This window comes from Toxorhynchites rutilus, chromosome 3 (genome assembly GCF_029784135.1).
Source record: "Toxorhynchites rutilus septentrionalis strain SRP chromosome 3, ASM2978413v1, whole genome shotgun sequence".
Lineage (NCBI taxonomy): Eukaryota > Metazoa > Arthropoda > Insecta > Diptera > Culicidae > Toxorhynchites > Toxorhynchites rutilus.
Window position 1 is genome coordinate 205,902,679 of NC_073746.1, and position 25,425 is coordinate 205,928,103.

General features: G+C 38.0%; 1 protein-coding gene across 3 annotated transcripts in view; it reads right to left on the reverse strand.

Moving 5' to 3' along the window:
* Nucleotides 1-292: 292 nt before the first annotated feature.
* Nucleotides 293-25,425, reverse strand: part of LOC129780315 (mitogen-activated protein kinase kinase kinase 11-like) — a 32,902-nt gene continuing 7,769 nt past the window's right edge. For 2 of the 3 annotated variants that reach the window (XM_055788430.1, XM_055788429.1), the window contains 4 exons: nt 22,208-22,390; nt 12,581-13,037; nt 12,179-12,516; nt 293-8,074 (listed from right to left, as the gene is read on the reverse strand). In XM_055788430.1, the coding sequence (XP_055644405.1) occupies nt 7,140-8,074; nt 12,179-12,516; nt 12,581-13,037; nt 22,208-22,390 (1,913 nt within the window). In that variant the 3' untranslated portion in view covers nt 293-7,139. The remainder of the gene's footprint in view (nt 8,075-12,178; nt 12,517-12,580; nt 13,038-22,207; nt 22,391-25,425) is intronic. The other variant, XM_055788431.1, reaches the window with a different exon arrangement.

Below are 25,425 nucleotides of genomic sequence, written 5' to 3' on the forward strand. Positions count from 1 at the left end.
TGCTGTGTTTTGTTTCGCGCTATTGAATACTGAAATTAATATCTCTATGCATTTGGGTACGCCAAAACAAAAAATAAGTTCAATTAAAAATATTATTATAAAGCAAGTCGTCTCGATTGAAATCATACATTGCGGAGTATTTGGTTCGCCAAGCCAAACGAGCTCAAACAAAAAATACTGGTGCAACACAACAATCGTGAGTATCTTTGAACATCCTAGACATATGATACTGAATCCAACAAGAATAGCAACGTTTAACGTAGTTCGAGAGTTCGTTAAAGTAACGTGTGTGAACACGCTTTCAAATAGATTCAATCATTTCTTTTACCCATTTTGAGACGGTACAGTACAGTAGCATTTGATGGACTGGGGCTTTCATTGCTATACTGGGATGTAACAAGCAACAAGATTTTGAGTGTTAATACATCCTAAACAACTGGACAAAATGGTATGAAAAACACTTCGTTCGATAGATAAAATGTCTACGCGTTATATGCTTTTTACTTATTGAACCAAAAATTTTTGTTTCAATAGCTTCAAAAGTGCTTTCAAAACAGGTTATCTATATCACAGAAATCTGTATATAAGAGTGTGCCCGCTCGGAAATTCACTTAGTTATAATTGTACATCGATAGGAGCATGTTGCCGCTATTGTGGCGAAGCTAACTTTGTTCATCATCATGAAAGCGCCGATGAACTGTACCACCAAGAGCCTGTTTGTGCACACAAACGGCATTGGTGCGTCGGCTTCGTCAAAGATTCCCCCTAAGGCCAAAAGTAAATCCACCGAAGTAGAAGAATGGTACCGCTAAGGAGGCGACCAAGGAAGTAAAAGGTTTTGAGAAGAATTGCTGGGCATTAGAGACAGCCGTCACACACACACGCGCAACTCTTTTCGTTTGGTGTTCATCGAGTCAACATCGATTAACGGCGAGTTTCGAGCATCGAGGAAAACAAAACGAAAAGATGTCATTTTTGCTTAGAACATAAAGAATTATGTTGAAACGAAAGAGTATGCAGTTTGTTCTCTATTTGAAATATAATACTGCGAGAAAATACAATTTTTTGTAATTTATGTTTGAGAATTAGTGACGAGCAATGTATTATGTATTATGTATAGGGATAATAGGGCTGATAAACAGGACATACATAAGAAAGTGGAGAAATAAATTTTGCACCAATTTTGCGTGATTGCTTCTTTTGCTGAATATTTTTCCTTAGCTACATACAAGTTGTTCGACGTCGTTGTACACAAAGCGAATGACAATGGTGCTTTGTTAACCGTGTCTTGCATCACCCGCATATAAAACATGACTGAGATGAAATTTCGCTTTCGAATTCCCCGGAATGTTCACTCATCTATCATCGAGAATTGATTCAGATTCAACTTCAAACAAATGATCACTAAACCAGCGATTACCTATGTCATCTTTGCGGTTATGATATAACCCACTTCCTGTTTTTTCAAGACTTGTTGTCGATCATACCGTCAGTTTTTATAGTGTTAGATAGAGTGTGTTCGTGTATGATTAAATCAAGGTAAGCATTTTTGATCTGATGTGTTGTCAAGATAAATAACGATGGTGGTGGAACAAATATCGAACTTGCGATAATTTTGAATTTTGTTTTCGTAATTATTGATTGTATATGTTTTTTGTTGTTTTCATGGTTTTGGACTAGATGGCGCTATATTTTTATATATTTGTCTTGAAAGTTGAACTTTTTTTACATGCCGTATCCAAAAAACCATTTTTATGCCTTTTCTTCCACAAAATCATAACTTTTGAACTACTGGACCGATTCAGATAGTCGACATATAAAATTGAAGCTAATAAGCTAGTATTTTTTGAAAAAATTGGATTCTGGTCGCATAGGAATATTGAACGAAGACTGAAAGCATGTTAAACTTGAAAAATCATAACTCAAAAACGAAAAAAGATACACCTTTGAGTTTTGGATATGTCATGTAAAAAAAAGCTTTCAATAAAAACTATAAAAATATAGCTTTAACCGAGAAAACTATGAAAAACTAATACAATCAATAATTACAAAAACGAACATCCAATTTTTTCGCAAGTGTAATATTTTCAAAAGATTAGAAAATTAGCTTCAATTTGATATATCGATTATCTTAATCGGTTCAGTTGTTCAAAAGTTATGATTTTTTCAAGAAAATCTTTCATACTGTTTCATGAAGTTTCTAAAAAATCCCAACTAATTACCTTTGATTTGATATGTCGATCGTCTGAATCGGTCGAGTAGTTCTAAAGTTATGAATTTTCAAAAAAAGTCATATTTGGGAAAAAGTGGAAAAAAGTGACCAAAATAACGAACGAAAATCTGAGAACCACTATATAGTGTTGGCATGGAATGGCTGTATTAAAAGTTATTTCAATAATTCTGGAGTATTATTACTTATTATTACTTCATTTCTAATTCATTTTTTCTGCTGCAGTTGGACCGGAGCATTTAGCGAAAACCGAGGTATCGATGATAATTCGATACAGATATGTACCAAGTTATAGAGTATTGATGGTTGAATATGAAAAAAAATTACACTGAGAAAAAAAATTAGTACTCTTTTTTTATTTACAAAATAAAAATTCAATTTGCAATATCCAAAAAAACATATTTTTTTTTTTTTTATTTTTTCATACAAAATAGAAGTCATACAGAAAATTTAAAAAATGGGCCCAAGATGGTAAAACTATTTTTGACGAACTTTGTGGAACATCTAATTTTTAGGAATTTTCGAAACTTCGCATTTTTGTACGTTAACAATCATTTTTAGCCACAAATTATGAATCCTGATGTGATTTAAAACAAAAAAGGTTATTATCAATCTCCTTCTAAATGTAGCCATTATCGAAATATTTCTAATTTATTGTCTTTTTTATAGAAAATAACCCCTTTTAATATGTTTGTCGTGTTATACCATCATGTTCATTAAATTTTATGAATTTGCTTATAATTTCCAACAACTTTTCCAAATACATCATCATGGTTCATTTTTTGACTCAAGCGTAACTTTTGAAAAGGGCGTATCGATTTGAGTAAGAGAAATCTTTGATAATTTATATCTCAAAAAATATGAGTCGTACCGAAATAGTGTGTTAGAAAGAATTATGGAGTATTGTTGTCTTAATTTGAAAAAAATATACACTGAGAAGAAAAATTAGTACTCTTTTTTTTATTTACAAAATAAAATTTTAATTTGCGATATCAAAATATATGTATTTTTTATATTTTTTTCAATTTTTTCATATAAAATAGAAGTCATGTAGAAAATTTAAAAAATGAGCCCAAAATGGTAAAACTATTTTTGACAAACTTTGTGAAATATCGAATTTTTAGGAATTTTTGAATCTTCGAATTTGAGCTTGAGCTTGGGTAGACTGTACAATTCGTAGTTGCTCTCCGTGATTGACCTAAATCAACCAAATTGCACAAAGAACACACAGAATGACGCTTGGGACTAGCAAATCATTCTCGTTGTGCAATTTTCGGTGATTCGAACTTTAAATGGTCAATAACGACGCCGGCCACGTCCTTACAGTCACCAGAGGAAGGGAAGGAATGTTAGTATGATATTCGCCGCCCGAAGGCCAGAAGGGTCGCCTCTATAGCGTGGTTCCCTAGCGTTTATCAAGGAAGGGATAGTTGTTAGTGGGAATGGTAAAGAAAAATCAGGATTCACTGCGGTAAGTGATGTGATTATGTATACGCAACCTATCTACCACTCGATGATGAAATTCCGAAAATCATATAAATATATATCACAACACGCGGTAGAGATTATCTTCAGGTAACCTGAGTAGAACAACTTCATAGTTCATTGGACCGGCTAAATATTCTAATATTTTCGCAGTTGCTTTTTTTTTTTAAATCGAATCACGGAGTTATATTTGGGAAACCTGAGGAGGTAACCATTGGTCTTCAACTCGTACACTTTATAGAACTCCAATCGCAAAGGCGATGAGTTCTATATCGATGACTCCAACGCGATAGCGGAGAGGTAACTTTGGGAAACCTAAAAAGGTAACCGTGAACATTCCTGCAGAACTGGTACGACCGTAAATATATGTATCACAATTTATTGCACTTATTTTTCATCAAACTCTACTCGTGAGGGCGGAGCAGCGATATCGGGAGTTATCTTTAAGAAATCTAATAAGGTAACCGAGATCGTTTCTGTCAAACTCCTTTTGCATGATAAAAAGAATAAAGAAATAAGTAAGTTAAAGTATCAAAGGAATGACCCTTACGATTCGCGATCTACGATTTATAACTCACGTTTAACGATTTACGACTTGGGAAAAACAATCACATTCATTATGTATAAATTCCCGCGCAACTCCCGATAAGGACCCATCCGCAACGATCGACTCTCTTTCTCAACGTTCTCTTACGTTGATAACTCAGCAGTAAAAGCACAGTCTGATGTGGTCGACGATCAAGAGTATAGAACATAACTTCGTTTGTTAAACTATGTGAAAAATAGGGCAAAATCTGTCTGCAAGGCCGGGGTTATTGGAAGAGAGAGTCAATGAAGAGAGCCGATCAAAGCAGATAGGTCCTCCTCAAATGCTACACGATAATTGATTCATATGATTGCCGGTTCTAAATTTTAGATATTTAATGTTATGATTGATACTTATCTTGCTTCGTGTGACACCCTGTGTTTCTCTTTCTCAAATTTCCTCTCCGGAAGATTCGCGTTTCTTTCGCTGGTATTCTATTTACTTTGTTCTAGCATATTGTATCATGCACTCAATATATTCGTATGCATGGGAAAGAAGATGATAGCAGAGAAGAGAAGTGGTACATAAAAGGAAAAAGTGGTAATGATTTGTGGTAAGAAAAAGTAAAAGTGAAAACAAGCATTCACTGCGTGAGAGCGGATATCAATATTCGAGAGAGCGTATGGAATTACACGCACACCTTTTTATATTGCGATGACTCATGGTCCCCGGCACAGAAACGAAACAACGCGCAAACAAAAACGTAAAATGGAGGAAAAATTAACACGAAATGCTTTTTTATTTCTTTGTTCTGTCACTGTTAAATTGTCTCTACGACTTTGAAACATGGAGAACCTGGCCTCCTGAAAATAGCTGTACAAATCGTTGGAAGCACCGTACGAACGGGTGATTAAACGGCGAATATTTTTCATTTGAAATGCTGCTGCTGCAAATCACTCTGAGGGAATTTCCTCCTGCACACTCTTTTGAATCTTCGAATTTGTGTATGTTAACAATCATTTTTGAGCACAAATTATGAATCCTGATGTCCTGAATCCTGAATACATTGAAAAACACTATCGCTAGCTTTTGTATTAACCCACATGTCTTCAAATGTTTTTCGACGTAACTCTTAAACATATATTTTTACCATAATGATGTATTTGGAAAAGTTGTTGAAAATAATAAGCAAATTCATAAAATTTCAAGAACATGGCGGTATAACACGACAAACATATTAAAAGAGCCTATTTACTATAAAAAAGACAAAAAAATAGAAATATGTTTTAAATATCACGAGAATGGCTGCATTTAGAAGAAGATTGATAAAGAGCTTTTTTGTTTTGAACCACATCAGGAGATATCAGGAAATAGATATTTTTTTAAAATGATTGTTAACATAAAAAAATTCGAAATTTTGAAAATTGAAAAAATCGATGTTCCACAAAGTTTGTCAAAAATAGTTTTACCATCTTGTACCCATTTTTTAAATTTTCAACATGATTTCTATTTTATATGAAAAAAATAAAAAACAATACAAAAATATGTATTTTAGATATTGCAAATTTAAGTTTTTTTGTAAATGAAAAAAGTACTAATTATTTTACTCAGTGTATATTTTTTCACGTTTGGACATCAATACTCGTAACTCTTTCTAAGACACTATTTCGGTAGAACTCATAGTTTTTGATCAATTATCAAAGATTTCTCTTACTAAAATCAATACGCCCTTTTCAAAAGTTGCAGTTGAGTCAAAAAAAAATTCCAAATGCTGCCGACAGTGAGTGTGGCACGATGTAAGCTAAAAGCTTAATTGAAATCGTCACTCATGTAAAAAAACTGATACAAGACAACTGACAAGAAAACAATACGAAACCTAAAATCAATCTGAAAATTGATATCAAATTTCCGAATTGGTTATTGGACGACGAATTACGCACGACAGGTTCACCACATTATAAATCTTCTGTAACCTGCGACAGGAGCAAACGAGCCAACGAAAGAAACGACCAAAGACAAGAAAAGCACGTAGCATTTGGCTGAGAAACATGATTGAAATAAAGCACATTTCCTCTGTTTACAGCAGGACATTGCATTCCAAAATTAATGGTCGAAAAATGTTGACAGAAATAAGTGTGATTCATTTTGGATTATTCATGTCAATTGCTTTACAATGGAACTGTTTTACCCAAAATTATATCGTTTAAACGCTAAAAAACCAGACATTTCAACTGTACAGTATTCCACTTTGCACCTTTCAGATTAGTGAGATCGCAAATCAAATAAGGTGTTTAATCAAACGAAACAATTCTAAAAATCGCAACGTAACCCCCACAAAATAGTTTGGATCCACTTTTTAATGAGAAACTTGTTTTCAATCTGTAAAATAAATTATTGTCCTCTACAAGTTTGGATATGAACTGAGAATGTGTGGTACTAAATGAATTTTACTAATATTGGAATTATTTAATAGTGATAAAAGTCAAAAATGGTTATACTGCAAAAAACAACTTGAAGTATTTCTGACAATAACTATCATCAACTCTCATTGAAAAGACTGATTTTAAGTTTAATATACAATAAATAATTGAATAGGACTAGATTGGACGTTATATTGCACCAAACATATTATAGAATATTATAGAATGATCGAAACTAAAACCTGGGAAATTAAGAACGAACTCTGCGCTAACATGTATTTATCCACAAAGCTAAATGTTTTGATTTTTGTGTGGCTATTGTTACCTGTGTTGATTGAATAGATTTTATTGTTAAGTGATAACTTTTGCTCGATTAAATGCTCAATGAGAACTTTCAAGAAACTTTATCCTTATTCATAAACTCGCAATCCGCTTTGCATTCCTCCAGAAATTACACCATGTATGTTTTAACGTACTGCTAGGATTGTCTAGACTCACCTACATTTGAGCGACGATCGACCGAAAGAGATACACTATTTGAACCAGCCGCAATCGCACCACCTGATGATCTCCGAGCAAGCGGGGTATGCGCCCCGATGTCATGCGTGGAACTCAGACCGAGCTGCGGCGGTTGTTGCATATTCATCAGTAGCTCGGGTGTGAATCGCACACGACTTTGGGAAGATATCGAGGACGAGTTGTCTTTCGCACTCAAATAAGAACTATCATCGCTAGTCAAACTGTCTGGCGGAGTGGGATTAGTGGTTATTGGTGTTCCACATCCCGCACTGGAGCCGGTGCTATATTTTGACTGACTCTGATGTTGTTGCTGTTGTGGCTGAGTATTATATTTTTTCAAACTAGACCTAAGCTTGACCTGACTACCAGATTCCGAAGAAGGAATTCCGCCATGTTCCAAACCCAAACTGACAGGTCGTTCATGATTACTAATGTTGATAAATTCGTTAGAAAAATGCCCTACATTTAAACTAGACTGTCTGTCTTTGAAATAACTTGAAATGTTTTCGTACTCACGCATGCGGTTAGGAATGAAGGAAACTTCGGATACCTTAATTTCGTTTTGATTATTGCTTATGTAGAACTGGTTAAAGTTATAAACAGTATCATCCACCAGGGCAACGTCGTCGTCATGATCGAGCAGGAAACCTTGGTTGATATTACTGGCCGTTGCAGACACGTTCGATAAAGTTCTCCGGTGACCAGCAGCACTTACACCCATCGCAGGCACACGCTGCGCATTGAATCTACAGTTGGAGCTGTTTTCATAAGCATAGTCATGATACGAAGCGCTATCATAATGGTGATCCTCGTAAACCGGCTCGCCGCCATATGATTTAGTATCACGTTCAAAGGCAAAATTGATTTCGGGCCGATATGGAAAATAGTGGGAGCCTGTGGAGAATGAGTACTTATATCAATTTGAAGACAAAAAGATGTTATTATGTTATGTTATAATATAACATTAAATCGAAAAGGGTTGTTGCATAAATTCAAACACCTAATTTCGTACCGTGTACCGCGAATATAGATCGCGTACAGAAAAATAATATTCGGGGAACGTGAGTGTTGGAGATCATTAAAATCAAAATAGCAATTGTGGGCGGGAAGATGTTCGCCGGGTCAGCTAGTTCAAAATAAATTTCCCAGCTGACAAGGTGATTTTTGTTATCTGGCTCGGTTTCTGTGATTAAAAGGTTTCGTTTTACCGTGTCATCTACTGCACCGCTCGCTATTCATAATCAGTATCTTTCCGCACCCTTCTCTCCAATCCGGATCTGTTCAGACACTACACCCAAACTAGCGTTGTCAGAAAGCATTTCATTTTCGACAGAAAACATGTGATCTCGTGCCTTGAAACGCCAAATAGGCAAATAATGTCATCTGTCACCCAACGCTTTATAACGCAAATAATGTCATCTGTCACCCAACGCTTTTAGCAGACATCTCTTTCTTTTTTTTCTTTTCTCATCTTTTTTGGGATTGCACCCAAAAAAAGAAGTCCAAACGACGACAACGTGGCTACTCACGAGTCGGATTACGGACTGATCTGAGGTTGCGATCCACTGTGTGCCGGGTAAGTCCATGTTGACGGGACGTCCGCACTAAGCTAACCGTCAATATGGGTGCAATGGGGGAGCCCAATGCATTCAGGTTGGCTAAAAAGAGATGGACTGACGACAACGGGGATCGAACCAAGGCCGGCTAGGACGAAAGACTGTTTTACACGACCACTCTATCCACATGGCTAATGATGCTGTTCACTACGTCCAATTTATGGTCGTCATAATCGTCCTACCAGATGAACAATTGAGCGTCTAGTGGAAAAATTTTAATCCACAGGCACAGTACAAAATGTCTCCGTACCAGTGAGACAAAGAAGTACCCGTAGTGTCGAGAATATTGCTGCCGCTAGCGCATCAATTAAGGAAGACCAAAATCAGTCTCACACATGTCGTTCTCAAGCGTTGGGCATCTCTGTGACGTCGTTATGGTGAATTTTGCGAAAAGATCTACCTACATCCTTACAAGATCAAATTGATGCAAGAATTGAAGCCGCTTGACCGCCAGAAGCGTCATATGTTCGTAAATTGGGCTGAGCAACAACTTGAAAATGAAAATGATGAAATTTCATCGAAAAATCATCTTCAGCGATGAGGCTCATTTCTGGCTGAAAGGCTTCGTCAATAAGCAAAATATGGGTTTTTGGTCAGGCAGCATTCCACACGTACTCCATGAGTCACCATTGAATCCCGAAAAAAATACGGTTTGGTGCGGTTTATGGTCCGGCGGCGTCATTGAGCCGTACTTCTTCCGTGATGATCAAGACCGGCACGTTACTGTGAATGGGAATCGCTACCGCTCAATGATAACCGAATATTTTTGGCTCGAATTGGATGATATGGAGATGGACAATATGTGGTTTCAACAGGACGGCGCCACAAGCCACACAGCGAATTTAACGATCGATTTATTGAAAACCAAGTTTGGTAAGTGTTATCTCACGAAATGGCCCAGTCAATTGGCCGCCTCGGTCGTGCGATTTGGAGCCGTTAGACTACTTCCTGTGGGGCTACGTCAAGTCTATGGTCTATGCCAACAAGCCAGTGACGATTGATGAACTTCGTACGAATATCGAACGTGAAATTGCAGCAGTATCTGAGGATTTATGCTTGAAAACCGTCGAAAATTGGGTTCAGCGTCTTGACTTCTGTAAGTGTGCCCATGGTGGCCATGCAAAAGAAATCGAGTTCCATACATAATGGCATCAAATGTACTTTCAGATGAATAAACAATTTTTGTTTTATTTAAAACAAAAACTTTTGTAGCGCTCTTATTGAGAAAACCCTTTATGTAGGCGATCATTCTGGACATTGGTCAATCAATGCGGAAATCGATTACCGTATGCGTGATAATGTTTGCACCATTGAACAATGTGAAAATAAAAAAAAAAAATTTTTCAAGAGGGGGATGTTTCTGAGAGTGCACAAATTAGGTAACGCTAAAAATCCTAATTTTGTTCTCTTCGTTAAAGACATGAGCCCTCGAATTTCATCCCAAAAGCGAATAAATGCCGATGACCTGAAGATGTCTCGAGATATTGAGACTGCGCACGACTGCTTTGTATTATAAAATTAAATCGACAAATTTCCGTTGTAGTGTATCACCAACATACGCACCCTTGACGCGTTGAAGTCTATTCCATCTAGAATGTGGCCGCACAAAATTTCCAATTTCTTGGCAATTGCTCAATATCTGTCGACGGGACAAAAATCTGAACAATTCGGTGGATTTACACTTTTTTCAGTGAAATCAATGTTATCACATCACGGGACATTCGTGTGATCGAATGAACGGCAAAGTTATAAAGATACTTCTCTTGGTAAAGTTGTCCATTCATAGTTGCCCCGGTGATGAAAACCTTTGTTTTCTTTCCACAACTTCAGATGTCTTGCTAAATCATCAACTTGCGAGAGAATTTGTCTGTGTAGACAAAATTTCGACTTAGCCGGAGAGTTCCCTTTACGTTTAGCAAGGTAATATTAGGTTGAGGAAAAAGAAATCCATTATTTTATCCATTTTTTCTATTCCATTTTTTATCTCGCTTAATATCGACCATACAATTTCATGCTTTTTGTTTGTTACATTCAGTTGCGGGTTACAATATATTAACAATGGAAGTCAACAATGACAAAATCAGGTACATTTTACACTTTTTCTTTCATAAAGCCGAAAATGCAAGCCAAGCCGCTGGAATTGTTAATGGTGTTTATGGTATCGATGCCGTAATAGTAAAAAGTGTCCAATTTAATTTTTTTTAAATTTAATTAATTTTTTTATTGCAATACACAAAATTCAGTTCTCTACTATCAACAAATGAACCATTTGAAGCTAGCGATTGACCGGAATCGTCCAGAATTGGCCTACAGAAGAAGTATTGTGTTTCATCATGACAACGCAAGGCACCACAACTCTGGAATCTTGATCGGGATGTTTTGATGCATGCACCATATAGATGGGACCTGACACCAAGAAACTACCACCTTTTTCTCGCATTGCAAAACTTTCTGAGTGATAAGAAATTGGGATCAAGAGAAGATTGTAACATTCTATTGCTAAAGTTTTTCGCTAATAAGGACCAAGACTTCTATTAGAGAGACATTATGAAGCTACCTTTAGAACGCTACCAAAATTTACAACAAAACGGTGCATACGCGATAAATTGGACAATAATATTTTTGATCCAAATTCCATTTTTACATATGTTTCATCATACACCAAAATACATTCGTTGAAATTAGTCAGAGCTTAGTTGCAGTAAAATCACGTCCGGAGATCCAAAAATTGTTTCGGACTGCTGATCTTCGCGCGCATTTTCTGGTCATATTTTCCACTTATCCGTTTGGTTTGCTTTGCGCGATTCAACTTCAAGGTTTCCCCGTCACGTTTGAGCACGGTATTTACAGTCGATTTTGGAAGTGTGCAGAATGTTTTCCTCGTTCCACCTTCGATAACTTTTCAACACATGTATCTATCTTGATTCTGTGCTCCCGTGGCCGAGTGGTTAGCGTCATAACTAACATGCCGGGTGTTCGGGTTCGATTCCCGTTCTGGTCGGGGGAATTTTTCGTCAAAGAAATTTCCTCCGACTTGCACTGTGATCACGCGTATTCTAGAGCTTGCCATTCAGAATGCATTCAAGGCATGTTATTTGGCATAGAAATCTCAACTAAGTACTAATAAAAAATGACGCAAGTAATACTACGCTGAGACGGCGAAGTTCCTCTAGGAACGTTAGTGCCATTGAAGAAGAAGAAGAAGAAGAATCTATCTTGATTGAATTTTTACCTAAGTAAAAAATCCTTCCACATCGATAAATGGATAAACATGGAAACTTAATTCACATGCGAGGTGCACATAATACAGCCACTAGTGGTGTTGTCCCTAAACTGCATGATGTTTGTGTATTTTATATTTTTTTTTCAAAATTACACTTACCAAAATAACCAGCATTGGTCCCGCTTGAGAACATACTATTGTTCGTTTGTGGATAGTTTGCATAATCATTAACCACGTAGAGACCAGCCCTGCTTTCCTGTTCTTCCGGAAGTTCTCCATACTCCACGAATGAATTGACGCTCGACTTTCGCCGCGGCGACGGCGTCGGAGGTTGCGTTCCTACGCCACCACTTAGTGAAGAACTAGGACCAGAGGGGGTATAGTTCGACCCCAAACCACTGGTCGTTGACATGGTTGAAGGTAGATAGTGATGAGGCGAATCCGTGCATCGCAGCGGTCGTTCATCTTGTCTAGGACTAAGCGAAGTAAGCGGTGTCCTGAATCATAACAATTAATCAATAATCTGTACAATTAAACTATTTTAAGTGTAATTCGTCTTACCTGCTATGCTTCATAGGGCCGTGGAAGGTGTTATGTACGTAAACTCTTTCGTTATGAGCATCTGTGTAGGATTGTTCTAAATTACTGTCTAACTGTTGCGGCATTGGTAACAGTGGCTGCATCGGATGATGCAGATTGTGATAAGGACTAGGATGAGTTTGATACACATCATCCAGCACCGGAGGTGGATGCAGCCGCGGATGGAGAGGCGTAACGTTCGATATCCGGACATCATATCCGGACGCAACACCAGCCAACATCGAAGCGATATTATACAACACTAACTCTATGATCGACAACTTTGGTTTGCGCTGTCCTTCGGAAAAGTAAAGCGTTGGCATTGGAATGGTGCTAGAAACTCCACTGAATCTTGTCAGACTAGTACAAAGCGGCGTATTCAACGACGTGTCACCAACGACATTAAGGTTAGACGGGTACCACTCATCAGTGTCGTAATCTGAATCAAACACGATTCCACAAATTACAATGGTTAAAATTCACTCATGTTAAGTGGGTTATTCAAGGATCAAGCATTAGTAGGCACAGTAAATGAAAATGTTACAAAGTTAAAATACTAGACAATAGTCTAAACTAGGAAGATGCATTAGCAATGTTACAACGATAAGAGGAAAGAGACAGAATACAGAGCATAGTTTGTTTCAAATGGCAAATTGCTTTTAGCTAATCTGCTAGTTACCATGCTGAACCTGCGTTAAACAAAGCCGTTAACTACATCTATGAACGTGAGTAAGTAAGTCATGCAATATAAGCTACCAGTGGTTGTTCATATCAATTAGAATATCAAAAAATCTAGCAAATGTTAAAATAAACTCTAATGCTTAATTTTCTAATAAAGAAGGACAAAATTAACTTACGAAACTATTACTTCCGAAAATGAAGCGAAGCTCCATCCACCAAGCAACTAACAGCAACCAAAGGAACGCTACAACTGATCATATTGAGAAACAATAACGAACGAGGACATTTCAACTCATAGTAAGAACACAAATAAAAGGTCTAATTGCGGTTTTAATATGCTTTTCGTTTTTATTTTAAATGAAATTATAATATTGGTATCGTCTGTCTTATAATGTTCTTTGATTGTTTTTTTGTTTGTTTTGTTTTCAAAACTAGGAATAAAGCATACACTGAAACTAAAATAAAATCATGTATACAATTCACATGTATTCAAATAAAACCTAAATTAACTAAAACTCAAGCCACATAACTACAGTCGAAACACTGTTTAATAAATTAGAATATTTGAACAGTCTAAACAATCGGTATAGTGCAACTTTTTAACGTCCTCTATTTATTATGCACAATCATTGACAAACAATTTGAAAAAAAAAATAATCGACTTCGTCATACGAATGGCATTATAGGCATCCGACTGGATTTTTTTGAAACTTTCATAAATGTACTGCTTCTTCTTCCGTTAATGTTTTCCTGACAAAATAACGCGTGCCCATAAAAAATGGGAATAAAAATCAAAACGATTATGGCATTCCTTCTTCCATCACCTGATTAATTCAGTTACTTTATATCGCAATCCTAGGAATTTCTATGCATTAGGATGTTTGGACCGGAACTGTTGTCATTAACGTTGTGTTATTCACATAATTTCGTACTTGTGAGGCGTTGGCATTACAATGGGATACGCATTACTAATGGTCGATTACTAAGGAATTTCCCGCACTTTTCCTTCAGTGATTACATAGCGAAATTAGCGGATAAGATTAAAACGAATCAATTATAACTCTCGGAAGCCATTTCCAATGAGAACAAAAATGCTAACCACAATCATAATAATAGTAATACAATGACTCAGTAATCCAGGTATAAAAATATAGCAAACTATCACAGTACCAATCGATGCCAGAGTATTCTCGAAACTGTTTTGGCTGAATCAGACTATTCTCAAGTTGATTCAATAAAAAAATAGGCAAACAAGTCATGAACATACTTTGGTTTATTAAAAAAATCAAGTTTTCAAAAACCAAGTTATATTTTTCTTTCAATGTGTTTAATGTGGAAAACTCAAGAGTTACTTGAGCATTTTAAAGCACACTCATGTATGTTTCTAGGACGGTTTATTGAATCATTTTTTTCCCAAAATCAAAAGGCAACTAAAGAATACAACCTACAACATTTGCCATGAGATATTTAAACAGAGCGCGCTGAAAAAAAGCTTTCCTCTAGAAGAATTACACCCAGAATTGGCAGAATCTGATCTGATCTTTCTCGGAGGCAAAATGCATTTTTTTCATATGAACAATTTGAATGGAGACCATGGTCCAACTTTTTCGAAGGCGAAACATGAAAATCGGTTCTCCTCAGTCGCTCAGTGGTTAGTTCATCAGTCATCCTCGCTTTTAACGCTCGTTTATTTTTTTTCTAGTCAACTCAACTCTACTAAATGATCATTCTGATTGACATGACGAATGAATACAAATCTTCATTCAACCTGACTTCAATCCACCACTACTACTCCACCCTGACATGTACCTCGTTGCCCGCGAACACAATCCTTTTTTCACGTCCATATAAAGTGAAACGAAAATTTGATTGCTGATGCAAAAAAGTAGTTACACCATTAATGGACCGCTCCATTGTTTACCCACCATGAACTCAAACAGGCGGTAGTGGAAGGTAAAGGAAAAAAGCAAAAAATAATCTCAGTGACAGTTGTACAGTACACACAGGCGATGTAATATACTTTGTATTCTTTAAAGTTTAAAGCCTCTCAAAAAACAAAGAATGGAATGAAATACCTTGTATTCTATTTACGTTGATACATGCATACGTAAGACATGCGAGAGAGAAACGAATTCAGTCTAGGAGGAGTCACTTCAATATTCCGTGAAGTCCATTTGACGGTGAAGCATGAAATGAGCACGAAGCGTCGTTAGCGACGGTTAGCGACGAGAGGGCCCGAATGATTGTTGATTCCTGTTGACAAAGAAACTGCTGGGAGAAGCAAAAACTAATTCCCAATTGAATGCAAAGGTCGATGGCTTCATAGTACCCTAACTATCCTCAGTTGAATATGACTTTGCCGACCACTGGTTGAGACTATTGAGCATTGCACCGCAAAATGACGTATCGGTCAGATTCAAGAGTTTTTTTTTGTCTGTATTATAGTGGCTTTCAACCATGTGTGGTTCGTCACTCGGACCTGCCTAAAGAAGGTGACCAGGAGTGAAAATTGAACTCGTGCCCTTAGGTACGCATGTAAACCATTACGACAGATCGCCTCCACTCAAGTAGTTTTAGTTTGGATTAAACTTTGCACACAATCGTGCGTCAAATTTCCCATAAGCTGATGTGATTTCTTCGAATTGACATGGAGACAGATTATGAAACTTCGACAAGCCTTCCTAACTGTTGACTTCGCATGCTATGATTAGAGCATCTGGCGTAGGATGGCTAGAAGCTCGGATGGGTCTACATAATAATGTTTGGCATGTGTTACACGTACCAGTGCTTCGAAACAAGATATTCATGAGGTGAAAGCAGTTGATGCTTGAAGCCGCATGAGAAATCTAATTTTGGAAGCGACCCTCAGTAGTTTTAGTTTGGATTAAACTTTGCACACACATTTGGCTTAGGAGACTGCGTATTCTCAAGGAGTGGAAAGTTGGAATAAATTTTAACTATAAAATTGCATCTTAAAAACTTTTCGCTCTGTATGAATTTTGAATCATAGTGAGTCATCAAATTTTAATCACATCTCTGCCTCTTAGATCATCTATTTCAAAAATGGTCGCGCAGGAAATACAGGTACTGCCATTGTGACAGACGATACATCCAAAATTGTTGGATTCGGCACAGGGACCAGCGGTCTTGGTAAAACAGGAGATGCGCTGGGGTGATGGACGAATGATCGTTGAGCAGGCACGCAAGTACCATAAGATCGTGCGTCAAATTTCCCATAAGCTGATGTGATTTCTTCGAATTGACATGGAGACAGATTATGAAACTTCGACAAGCCTTCCTAACTGTTGACTTCGCATGCTATGATTAGAGCATCTGGCGTAGGATGGCTAGAAGCTCGGATGGGTCTACATAATAATGTTTGGCATGTGTTACACGTACCAGTGCTTCGAAACAAGATATTCATGAGGTGAAAGCAGTTGATGCTTGAAGCCGCATGAGAAATCTAATTTTGGAAGCGACCCTCAACTCTAAGAAGACTTTTCAGACATTTTGTCATCTAAAATCGGGCTGAGACTGATCAATTCCTAGAACATATCTCCCCTGGAAATGCAACTAACTTCATTGGAAAATGAAACAGTTTGAACTATCCTTATAATGTATTCCAACGACTTCCTTATTTCAGGAACAGACAGTTATGAATTCAAACTTGGTTCTGGCTTTGCATGTTTCAAGTTGTTGACGTATCGTAATTCGAAAGTAAAAAATTACCCTTTGCAATTTCCAAAAGTCACTTGAACTTCGGTAGAACACTTACAGCGACAATGATTCCCGGAAGATCTTCATCTAGAATAAGAATGGGCAGTGAATCCTTGATGTTGAGATCTTCACTCATCAAAAAGGTAAGACCCTCTCCCCATAGCCGATTCCTGTTGAGGACCGCACGAAATATCTTCCATCGACGTATCTCCATAGTTCACTCTCCCTCGAACAAAACTGTTTCGTTCGACTCATTACCAACGCACACCGGATTTCTTCTTCGATCAACACCCGAAGATACGCCACGCAATCGATCGCTTGCTCTCTAGCGTCGGTGAGTACATGAAGTTGGACATCGACAAACTCATCCGACGAAGCGTTCCCAAAGTACGCCCTCTTAATTAAGTTAACCACGCTCCACGAATTTGGGGCTGAAGACATTTCGTTCAATGAGATTCTCATCACCAGTCATCCTAGGAGTAGCGGTGAATGGAAAGGCATCACTTATCGTGTCCCAGGATATCCGTTCGGGAGCAGAGCTCGAAGTGGAACATTCTTCTCTCATTTCACGTACAAGCTCCTCTGTGTTGCTCACTGAGTTTCTTGCATGGAACCCACCACGCGAGTGAACGCACTTCACTTCTCTGCCCAGATTTACCGCATCTGCATATGTATCAGAGCTGTCATCTACTTAGAGCCGGTTCGTACAAGTGGGTATAATTTCTGGGTACTGGCTGGCGTATTCACCTGCGTACAAGTTTAGTTTTATAGACTGAGCGGCACTCGGCACGGAAAAGCTTGCCCGAAAGTCGCCACATCCATGATGTAGACCTGAGCCTCAGAATCTCCCAAACCACTTCGGAACAGGGTCCGTTACATTACTTAGATGCTACCTGCGTAGCGTCGCTCCTGGAAGCAACATATGACCGACAGGACAGAGTTCAGCATGTCTGGTCCATTCAACAGCTCCAAGTTCAACGACACATATCGGAAAGCTGCTGCAGTATCCCATAGAAAACGCACCTTGAGCTTGCGTGGATATTCCACAACGTTGAGTGGAAGATACTACAGTTCCTCATCGCTCGCTATATGAGTAATCGTTCACGATAATGGCTGTTCGTAGTATCTCTCGAGCTTCTTTTAAATACTGGGACGCCAGAATGAGAAACACCCTATTCTTCGTTTTGCTTTCGAATGATATCATGAAGTTCCTGTTAGATGACCTCTCCCACCATGTGAAAATTGACAAGCTGCATCAACGACGAGATTTGTTTCAAAGGCCCGGAGAGGCAAACGCCAATAACTCAGTGACCACGACGTCGCCCAACGCCGGTTGACATATGCGATATGTTCACCGTTGTTTGGTTACACTTTGACTATCAGGTCCTGTATCAACATTGGGTTGTGCTAGTGGTCTTTCCGCCCGGCATCTTCCAAGTGATCGCACAATTGCTTCACCGTAATGCCGAAGTAAAAGAAAGGTCTCTAGATTTTCGATTTTTTGAGGAGCGGTCGTTTGAACCTTCAAGCCGTCTCTCCGGTTTTCCAAAAATAATTCCGAGGTTAATTATTACTCCCGGTCATATCAAACGAGTTTCTGATGATGACCCATAAGCTAGTCAGTTAGTTTCAGGACAGGAGCTCCAGAGACATCTATTGATAAGCAGCTCATTTGTAGAAGTTTTAGAATGGTTCCAATTCTTACACGGAAGCATCTTCAAACGAGATTATCTCGATAGTGATTCTGCGCCTTCAATTAGAACAGTTTGAAAATGGTTTCAAAATTTTCGTAGGGGTCATATGGGCGCAAGTGGCGCTGAACGTTCTGGGTGCCCTGTTGAAGTTATTAAAGGGTGTACCGTTTAAAATTCGAGCAAACTCAAGTTGCTCTAATTTCGTTGCTCTGATCCTAAGCATGGACGTAGAGTTTGTTCTGGAGTGAAAGGTGTGTTCCTCGACGATGGGTTGAACGTAACTCTTGTGGATGACTGGGTATGCAATGCGTTTGAGAATCGACAATGGTGAAGGTCTAATTCTTTGCATGAGCTGGACAAGCAACGTTTCCCACAATGTGCCCAAATCACAACGAGTTTTGCTAGAGTTTGATGGTGCATCTCTCTCTGCGAGCTTGGCAACTAAGTTGGACAAATTTGTCGGGGATTGCTGATGAAGGCGGCAGGTCTGTCTCAATACAGAGAGTTCCACGAACTAGTGAAGTAATTCTTCTCCATAGACAGCGATAGATAAGGGGCGAAAGTTCGATGAAAATGAGCGGGCTCGTTCGATCTTAAAGCAGATGAGCAGACGCAAGTCGAAACAGTTTTACGGAATAAGTGTGGTAGTCGTACACTGTTTGTCTGGAGGTCAAATATTTGACACTTTTTGACAGATAAAGTTTGGTTTGAAATTTGCACGAACACTATTTTGTTTGCCACTCTTCAATTATCAACAGTGGTAAACAATGTCAAACATCGAACATGGAAAAAAATCGACTGAAATATTTGAGGAAGCTAGTACCGACAGGTCTGACCAACAGACCAGAAAAATATTGTAGGCATCCAATAAATGAATATTGGCTTGTCGTATTTTGTGTGGAATATATTTGATCAGTACACGTTGATCATATTTCAAGTGTCAAAAAGAGTAAAATATTTGGCTTCGGTCAAACAGTGTATGAGTACCATTATTGACCGCGAAGAACTAAAATCGGTGGATCGTCTGTTATTTACTGTTAGAAGCCATTCGAAATCTGAGAAACTCTGGGAAAATTCGTTTTGTCCGATATACTGCGGCGAAGGTGCAGGGTATCTCATTCAACAGTATGCTTCTGGAGGGCTCTCGACATCTCTTAACATATTGCGGATCGCTCACGAGTTTTCTCGTGTTTCGCGGTCCGTCTATTACGGATGGATCACGAAATAACCCGTGTTTTCTACACTTGATTGTTAAATCCTTGGTCTGCCAATAATCTAACAATTGCGTACATTTGCGTGTGTCATCCGATGCTTTGATAATGTCCGTCGTAGATTGAGGAAATCAAAAGATACTGACGGCTTGTTGCAAGTTTAAAACCAGCGGTCGTTAATTGGCTCTTCGAATCTATTTATTTTGAATAGAATTTTTATACTGGAAAATAGATTTTAATCCGATAATATTAATTTTTAATGATTAAAAACATACGATTTGATATTTAATCTTATAAGTGGATCCGTGGATCTGTTCCAATTATTATGGTCCATTATTTTGCCCGACACTGAATCATGCTTTTTGTTCAATTTCTGGTCAGATTGGGAGATTTTTCATCGATAAAAAATCTACCGGTTTGCACTGACACACGCGTATACTAGCATTGTCACTTAGAATATGATCAAAACGTGTTATTTGGAATACAAAAAAATGACGACATTGAAACGGCGAAGATTCTTCAGAAACGATTGTGCCATCAGGAAAGAAGATAAAGTTGAAGTGTTTTGACGAAAAAAAAATCTGTTTTCAGATAGGCTCTTTTGAAACATAGTCTCAACTAAAATTTATCATATCAATTCGAACAATGTAATTTAAGAAGAAATGAAATGGGAATATAAAACATTGTGCAAATTCGACCCTTCTATTTAGTTTTCCTGTTTCTCAATTTAATGAAAATGAAAATGAAAAATATTTTGTCTTCCATTCCGAACGGAGGACAAGACTTTCTTGGAGTATAATTTATTTTCCATTATTTCAAGACGCAAGAAAACTTGAGTTTCTTAAATTCCTAATCAATTTACAAGTTTCAATTACTGGAATTCAAACATATTTCTGATTATATTACAAATTAAGATTATAGTACGTTGGTTATTATACAGTTCAAGAAAACTAATTGACGGAACTTACTTCACTGGATCATTTTTTTGAAGTTCAATTATGAAGTGATAATACGAACCAGTCAATGTGATACTCAGCGTCGATGTGATTGAATAAGAAATTAGTATAGTTCAACTGTCTAGTCGAACAATTCAACGAAAAGTTTTCACCTTATTCCATGAAATTAATTGTTTACACAGCCAGGGAACACTCATTCCACTTCTTCCATAATAAAACAACTGAAAACTGAGTTACGATAGCAGGAAAAAGCCACCGTCTCGGCTGCTTGAGTTTAACCACACAAGCATAAAAATAGAACGAAGAAAAAACGTTGCACTGAGAAGCTGGTTGGTTAGCAAGTTAGTTAGGAATCGAATGTACCATTACTGTTTTCCACTATCAAATAGTTCTTCGTCCTCCGCATCCGGCCATACTTCGACTCGTTCTCAATCACATTACTTTCTGGCTCGGTCAATAGCAACCGCTCACGTTCGCTCTGATTTCCGGGGTTTCGTTTTAAATAAATACTATTTTTGTGCTGAACCAATTTGCGACCCTTTACCTTTCCTTTTTCCTTCTTCGATCCGAACAATTTGGTTAGCTTAAATTTTCGTTTAGTTCTATCTAATTTACTACGGAACGAATTCGATCTCGTGGATGCATTACTGTTTGAGTCATACTCTCGCATAGCAGTATCATAGTCACTATAAATTTCCGAAGGGCGAAACAATGGCGTCTGGGGACAAACATGCTCGTAATCACTTTTGATGTCCACCTCAGTTCGGAATGTAACAGAACTTTTTCGAGACGAACCCACATCATTGCTCGATTCACTGAGTTCTAGGTTGGAAAAACTTTCCTGCAAATCACTGTGGAGGTCAGTGTTAGTGCTCTGACTATCATCCACACTTAGTGACTTGGATTGGGTCACTAGAAAACATTCGCGCTTGAATTTGGACTCTGCCGACCCGAAACGGTGGAACTGATAGTCTGAATCTTCTACAACAGTCGAATCCGACCGACTACTAGCGTACATTGTGAGATTATCACTGGACTTGGAACCACTGATGCAAGAAATTGGCTCGTCGAGTTCACTCTCTCGTGAGAAAATATCATCCAAACTTTTCTGAATCGTACGATAGAAAACGCGATCATACACAATTTCATTCTGGTCGGATTGTTCTGGAGTATCGCTGGTACCGTGATTATTGCCATCTAAACTACGGTTACGCTTATTGCTAATACGACTCGAGATTGAGGAATTGGTACTATTACTACTAACGTAATTTTTAAGATTAAGAGTACGGGAAGTGGTTTGCTGATAGTATTTATTGTTATTGATAGTGTTTAAGCCGTCGTGACTTTTACCTAATATCTCATTACGCGAAGAACTGGCGGAGACAGCCAAAATGCGGGATTTGTCCAGATTTGGGGCACTTTTACTGAAATCCTGCGTCCGGACTGTTGTTCGAAGTGCTGGTAAGTGACCTCGCTCACGCTGATGCAGAGTCGATGGTCCCCAGGTTTTACCTTTTATACCATCGGTCGGAACTAAATGTTTAAATTTAAATATATGCATTGATTTACTGACGTTTTGCGAGAAATGACCATGAAGGTGAAATGCGATAGATGATGATAGAGGATGACGTGGATGACGTTTTCAGATTACTATTTCAAAATATACCCGTGTTTTTTTTTGGATCGGAATAAAACTGAATATAAATTCTATAAGAACATGACAAGTTTTTAAAATAAACTAAATCGCTATCAATGTTTGCAACACAAACGCTTTGAAGTGATGCTAAATAATAATGATCGTGTAACTAGAACATATACACCAGAATCCGCTTGTATAGATATATAACCAATGTAATTCGACAAACTTATGTCTATAATGAAACTTAGTAGCTAGTATTTCAAACTTTGATTCCTCTGACGATTACATATCTGAACAGTAGAATGAATCATCAAATCTGTAGAGGCTGGTGTCCAAGACACGATCGCATTATTGATATAGGACTATTAATTTATTTGATTCAATTTACATCTTATTTGTTTACGTCTGATATTAATTTGATGGAATGAAACGAAAATTGCAAATTAACTTTTCTTCTGCCATACAAATGAAACACAAATTTCTACATTACTCGAGAATAAATCAAGCAAATGAAAAGAAATTTGGCATGTGGAGGTTTTAGAGTGCAATAAATGTTTCTATGGTGGTTATACAATCCACCCCCTATCTAAGGATTTAAGGGGGCACGAAACGTTTGTATGGTGAATAGACACTCATGCTATTTGCAAATGCTTGAAAAATATTGAACGAGAATTGTGTCTGAAAATAATCTGATATTATAATGATGAGTATTGGTAGAAGTACTAGGTATTTTTTAGTAAAAGGAAAATTCAACAGGGTCGATTAGAAGATCAATCAATGAACAGTTCTACGATTGGGCTCATGAACTTGCGCTTAGTAAGAAAACGTGAATGTTTGAAGGTATCGATAGCAAAAAACAAATTTTGGGCGGGACGAAGTTTGCCGGGTCAGTTAGTTCATAATAAATGAATAGGTTCAAGTATAAAAATATGATGTCACGCTCTCAGCCGATCCAATGCACACATTTCTGGTTTGGAAGAGCGAACTAATTTTCAAACAAATAGAAAAAAGGTTAACAGAACACGTGTACTGCTTGTTGACGTATGCCTAATAACAATGAGATTGATATTATGCAAAGGTGTCGAAGATCATTCACTTCTTCATAATACAATGTTTTTATGTATAACCTTTTGGAAAACGCAAACAAAATATTGTTCGTTCCCAGTATTTCATAAAACAACATTATCCCATGTTGATATTCTAGGCATAACTGTCCCACCATGAAATTTAAGCCCGTAATCAAGCTTGATTGATTCTAATGAGGGGATCTTGTCACATTTCATTAAACAATAGTTTAGTGCTTATACAAATGTAGCGACCCAGATGTGCCCGAAGCGGATGTATTTAGTTAATTTGAAAACCCCGTTGTGAACTTGACACACTTTTGGGGGTTGTGAAGTAATTTGTCGCGCTACAGTTAGTTTTTGTTTGTTTATTGTGTGGTCGCTTGCGCGCGCGGAAGTTCAGCGTGACGACGCAACAGTGAGCCGGCGGTATCGTTAGTTTGTTTGTTTATTGTGCGATCGCTTGCGCGCGCGGAAGCTAGCGCGACGACCGCGCGCCTTAGGTTTTAAGTTAGTAAATAAGGTAGATATTGTAAAAATAGAAGGTTGAATAAAAGTATTCGAGCCGGTGAGGTTCGAGAAGAGTTTTTCCCCGAAAGGTTTGCCGCGCGGATGGTATTTCGCGTTCCGTCGTTTCTGACTGGAAAGGAAAAGAAAGAGAGAACCAGTGCTTCACAAAATCCGGTGTATTGCTAAACTAAAATACTTAAAGCTTATGGCAAACAAATATGGCAGAAAATTTTGATTGCGTTCTTCTCAGATGCGGATTTTGGAACATGCGTCGATCTATCTGGGTGAATTTGTAGATGTAGAAATGCATGTAGAAATGAATTATATAAAGCATTGCATTTTTGCATTTTTTCGATTTTCTATGAGCCTCTAAACAAACAATTTTTCATGAAAAATAACTATTTTTAACTAAAATGCCGCTATTTCGGCAATTTTTCGAACTTTAAAAAATTCCTATGTAACGCTTCAGATATTGTCCTAAAGTTCCAAAATATTCATTGGAATTCGTTCGGCGACATCCCGTTGTTTCAGAACCGATACCACCAGCAAGGTACCAATTTTCACGCAACAGCTACGCATCCAGATCTCAACAGTGTAAAATCATTATTCGTACACTCAAAAAATGGAAAATAAATCTTCAAATATACATTAAACAATAACCAATAACCACGGCCTCACTGCGCAACGTGGTACTGGTAGGTAATATGCACGGGGCACGACTTCTGACAACAACAACATCAGTGAAATTCAAAGACGCATAGTCAACGTAAATCGTACCTACTATGAACTATACAAATCCCTACGGTCTAACTAACTCCGATCCGGTACGACGGACACGAATCATGGCCGATGTTCGAAGAGGACTCGCAAGCACATACTGTTTTCGAACGTCGAGTGCTAAGAGCAGTATACGGCGATGTACAGGACACGGAGTATGGAGAAGTAGGAGGAACCACAAACTGATGCGATTCTAACGCGAACTCATCATCCAGAAAGTCGTCTAGGCTGGACGAGTGCAATAGGCAGGGCATGTTACAAGATTGCCGGACAGGAGCCCTGCAAAGATGGTGTTCGCATCGATTCCGGTAGGAACAAGAAGAGGCAAGAATCGGTGTGGTCCGGAGAACTTCGGCTATGGACCGGGTTTATTGGCGGGACAACGATGTGAGCAAGATCCAATCTCTTCCTGGGATGTAGCAGCATAGATAAGAAAAGCAGAAGGTGGAAAACGAACATCTACCACATGAACAATGTTTCTCTGAAAAGAGTGCTTACGAAACAAGAGAAATGGAATTATTGATGATTCTACTGCGGTAAATGGTTGATAAACGACTGGACTGAGCGATGGTACTTCG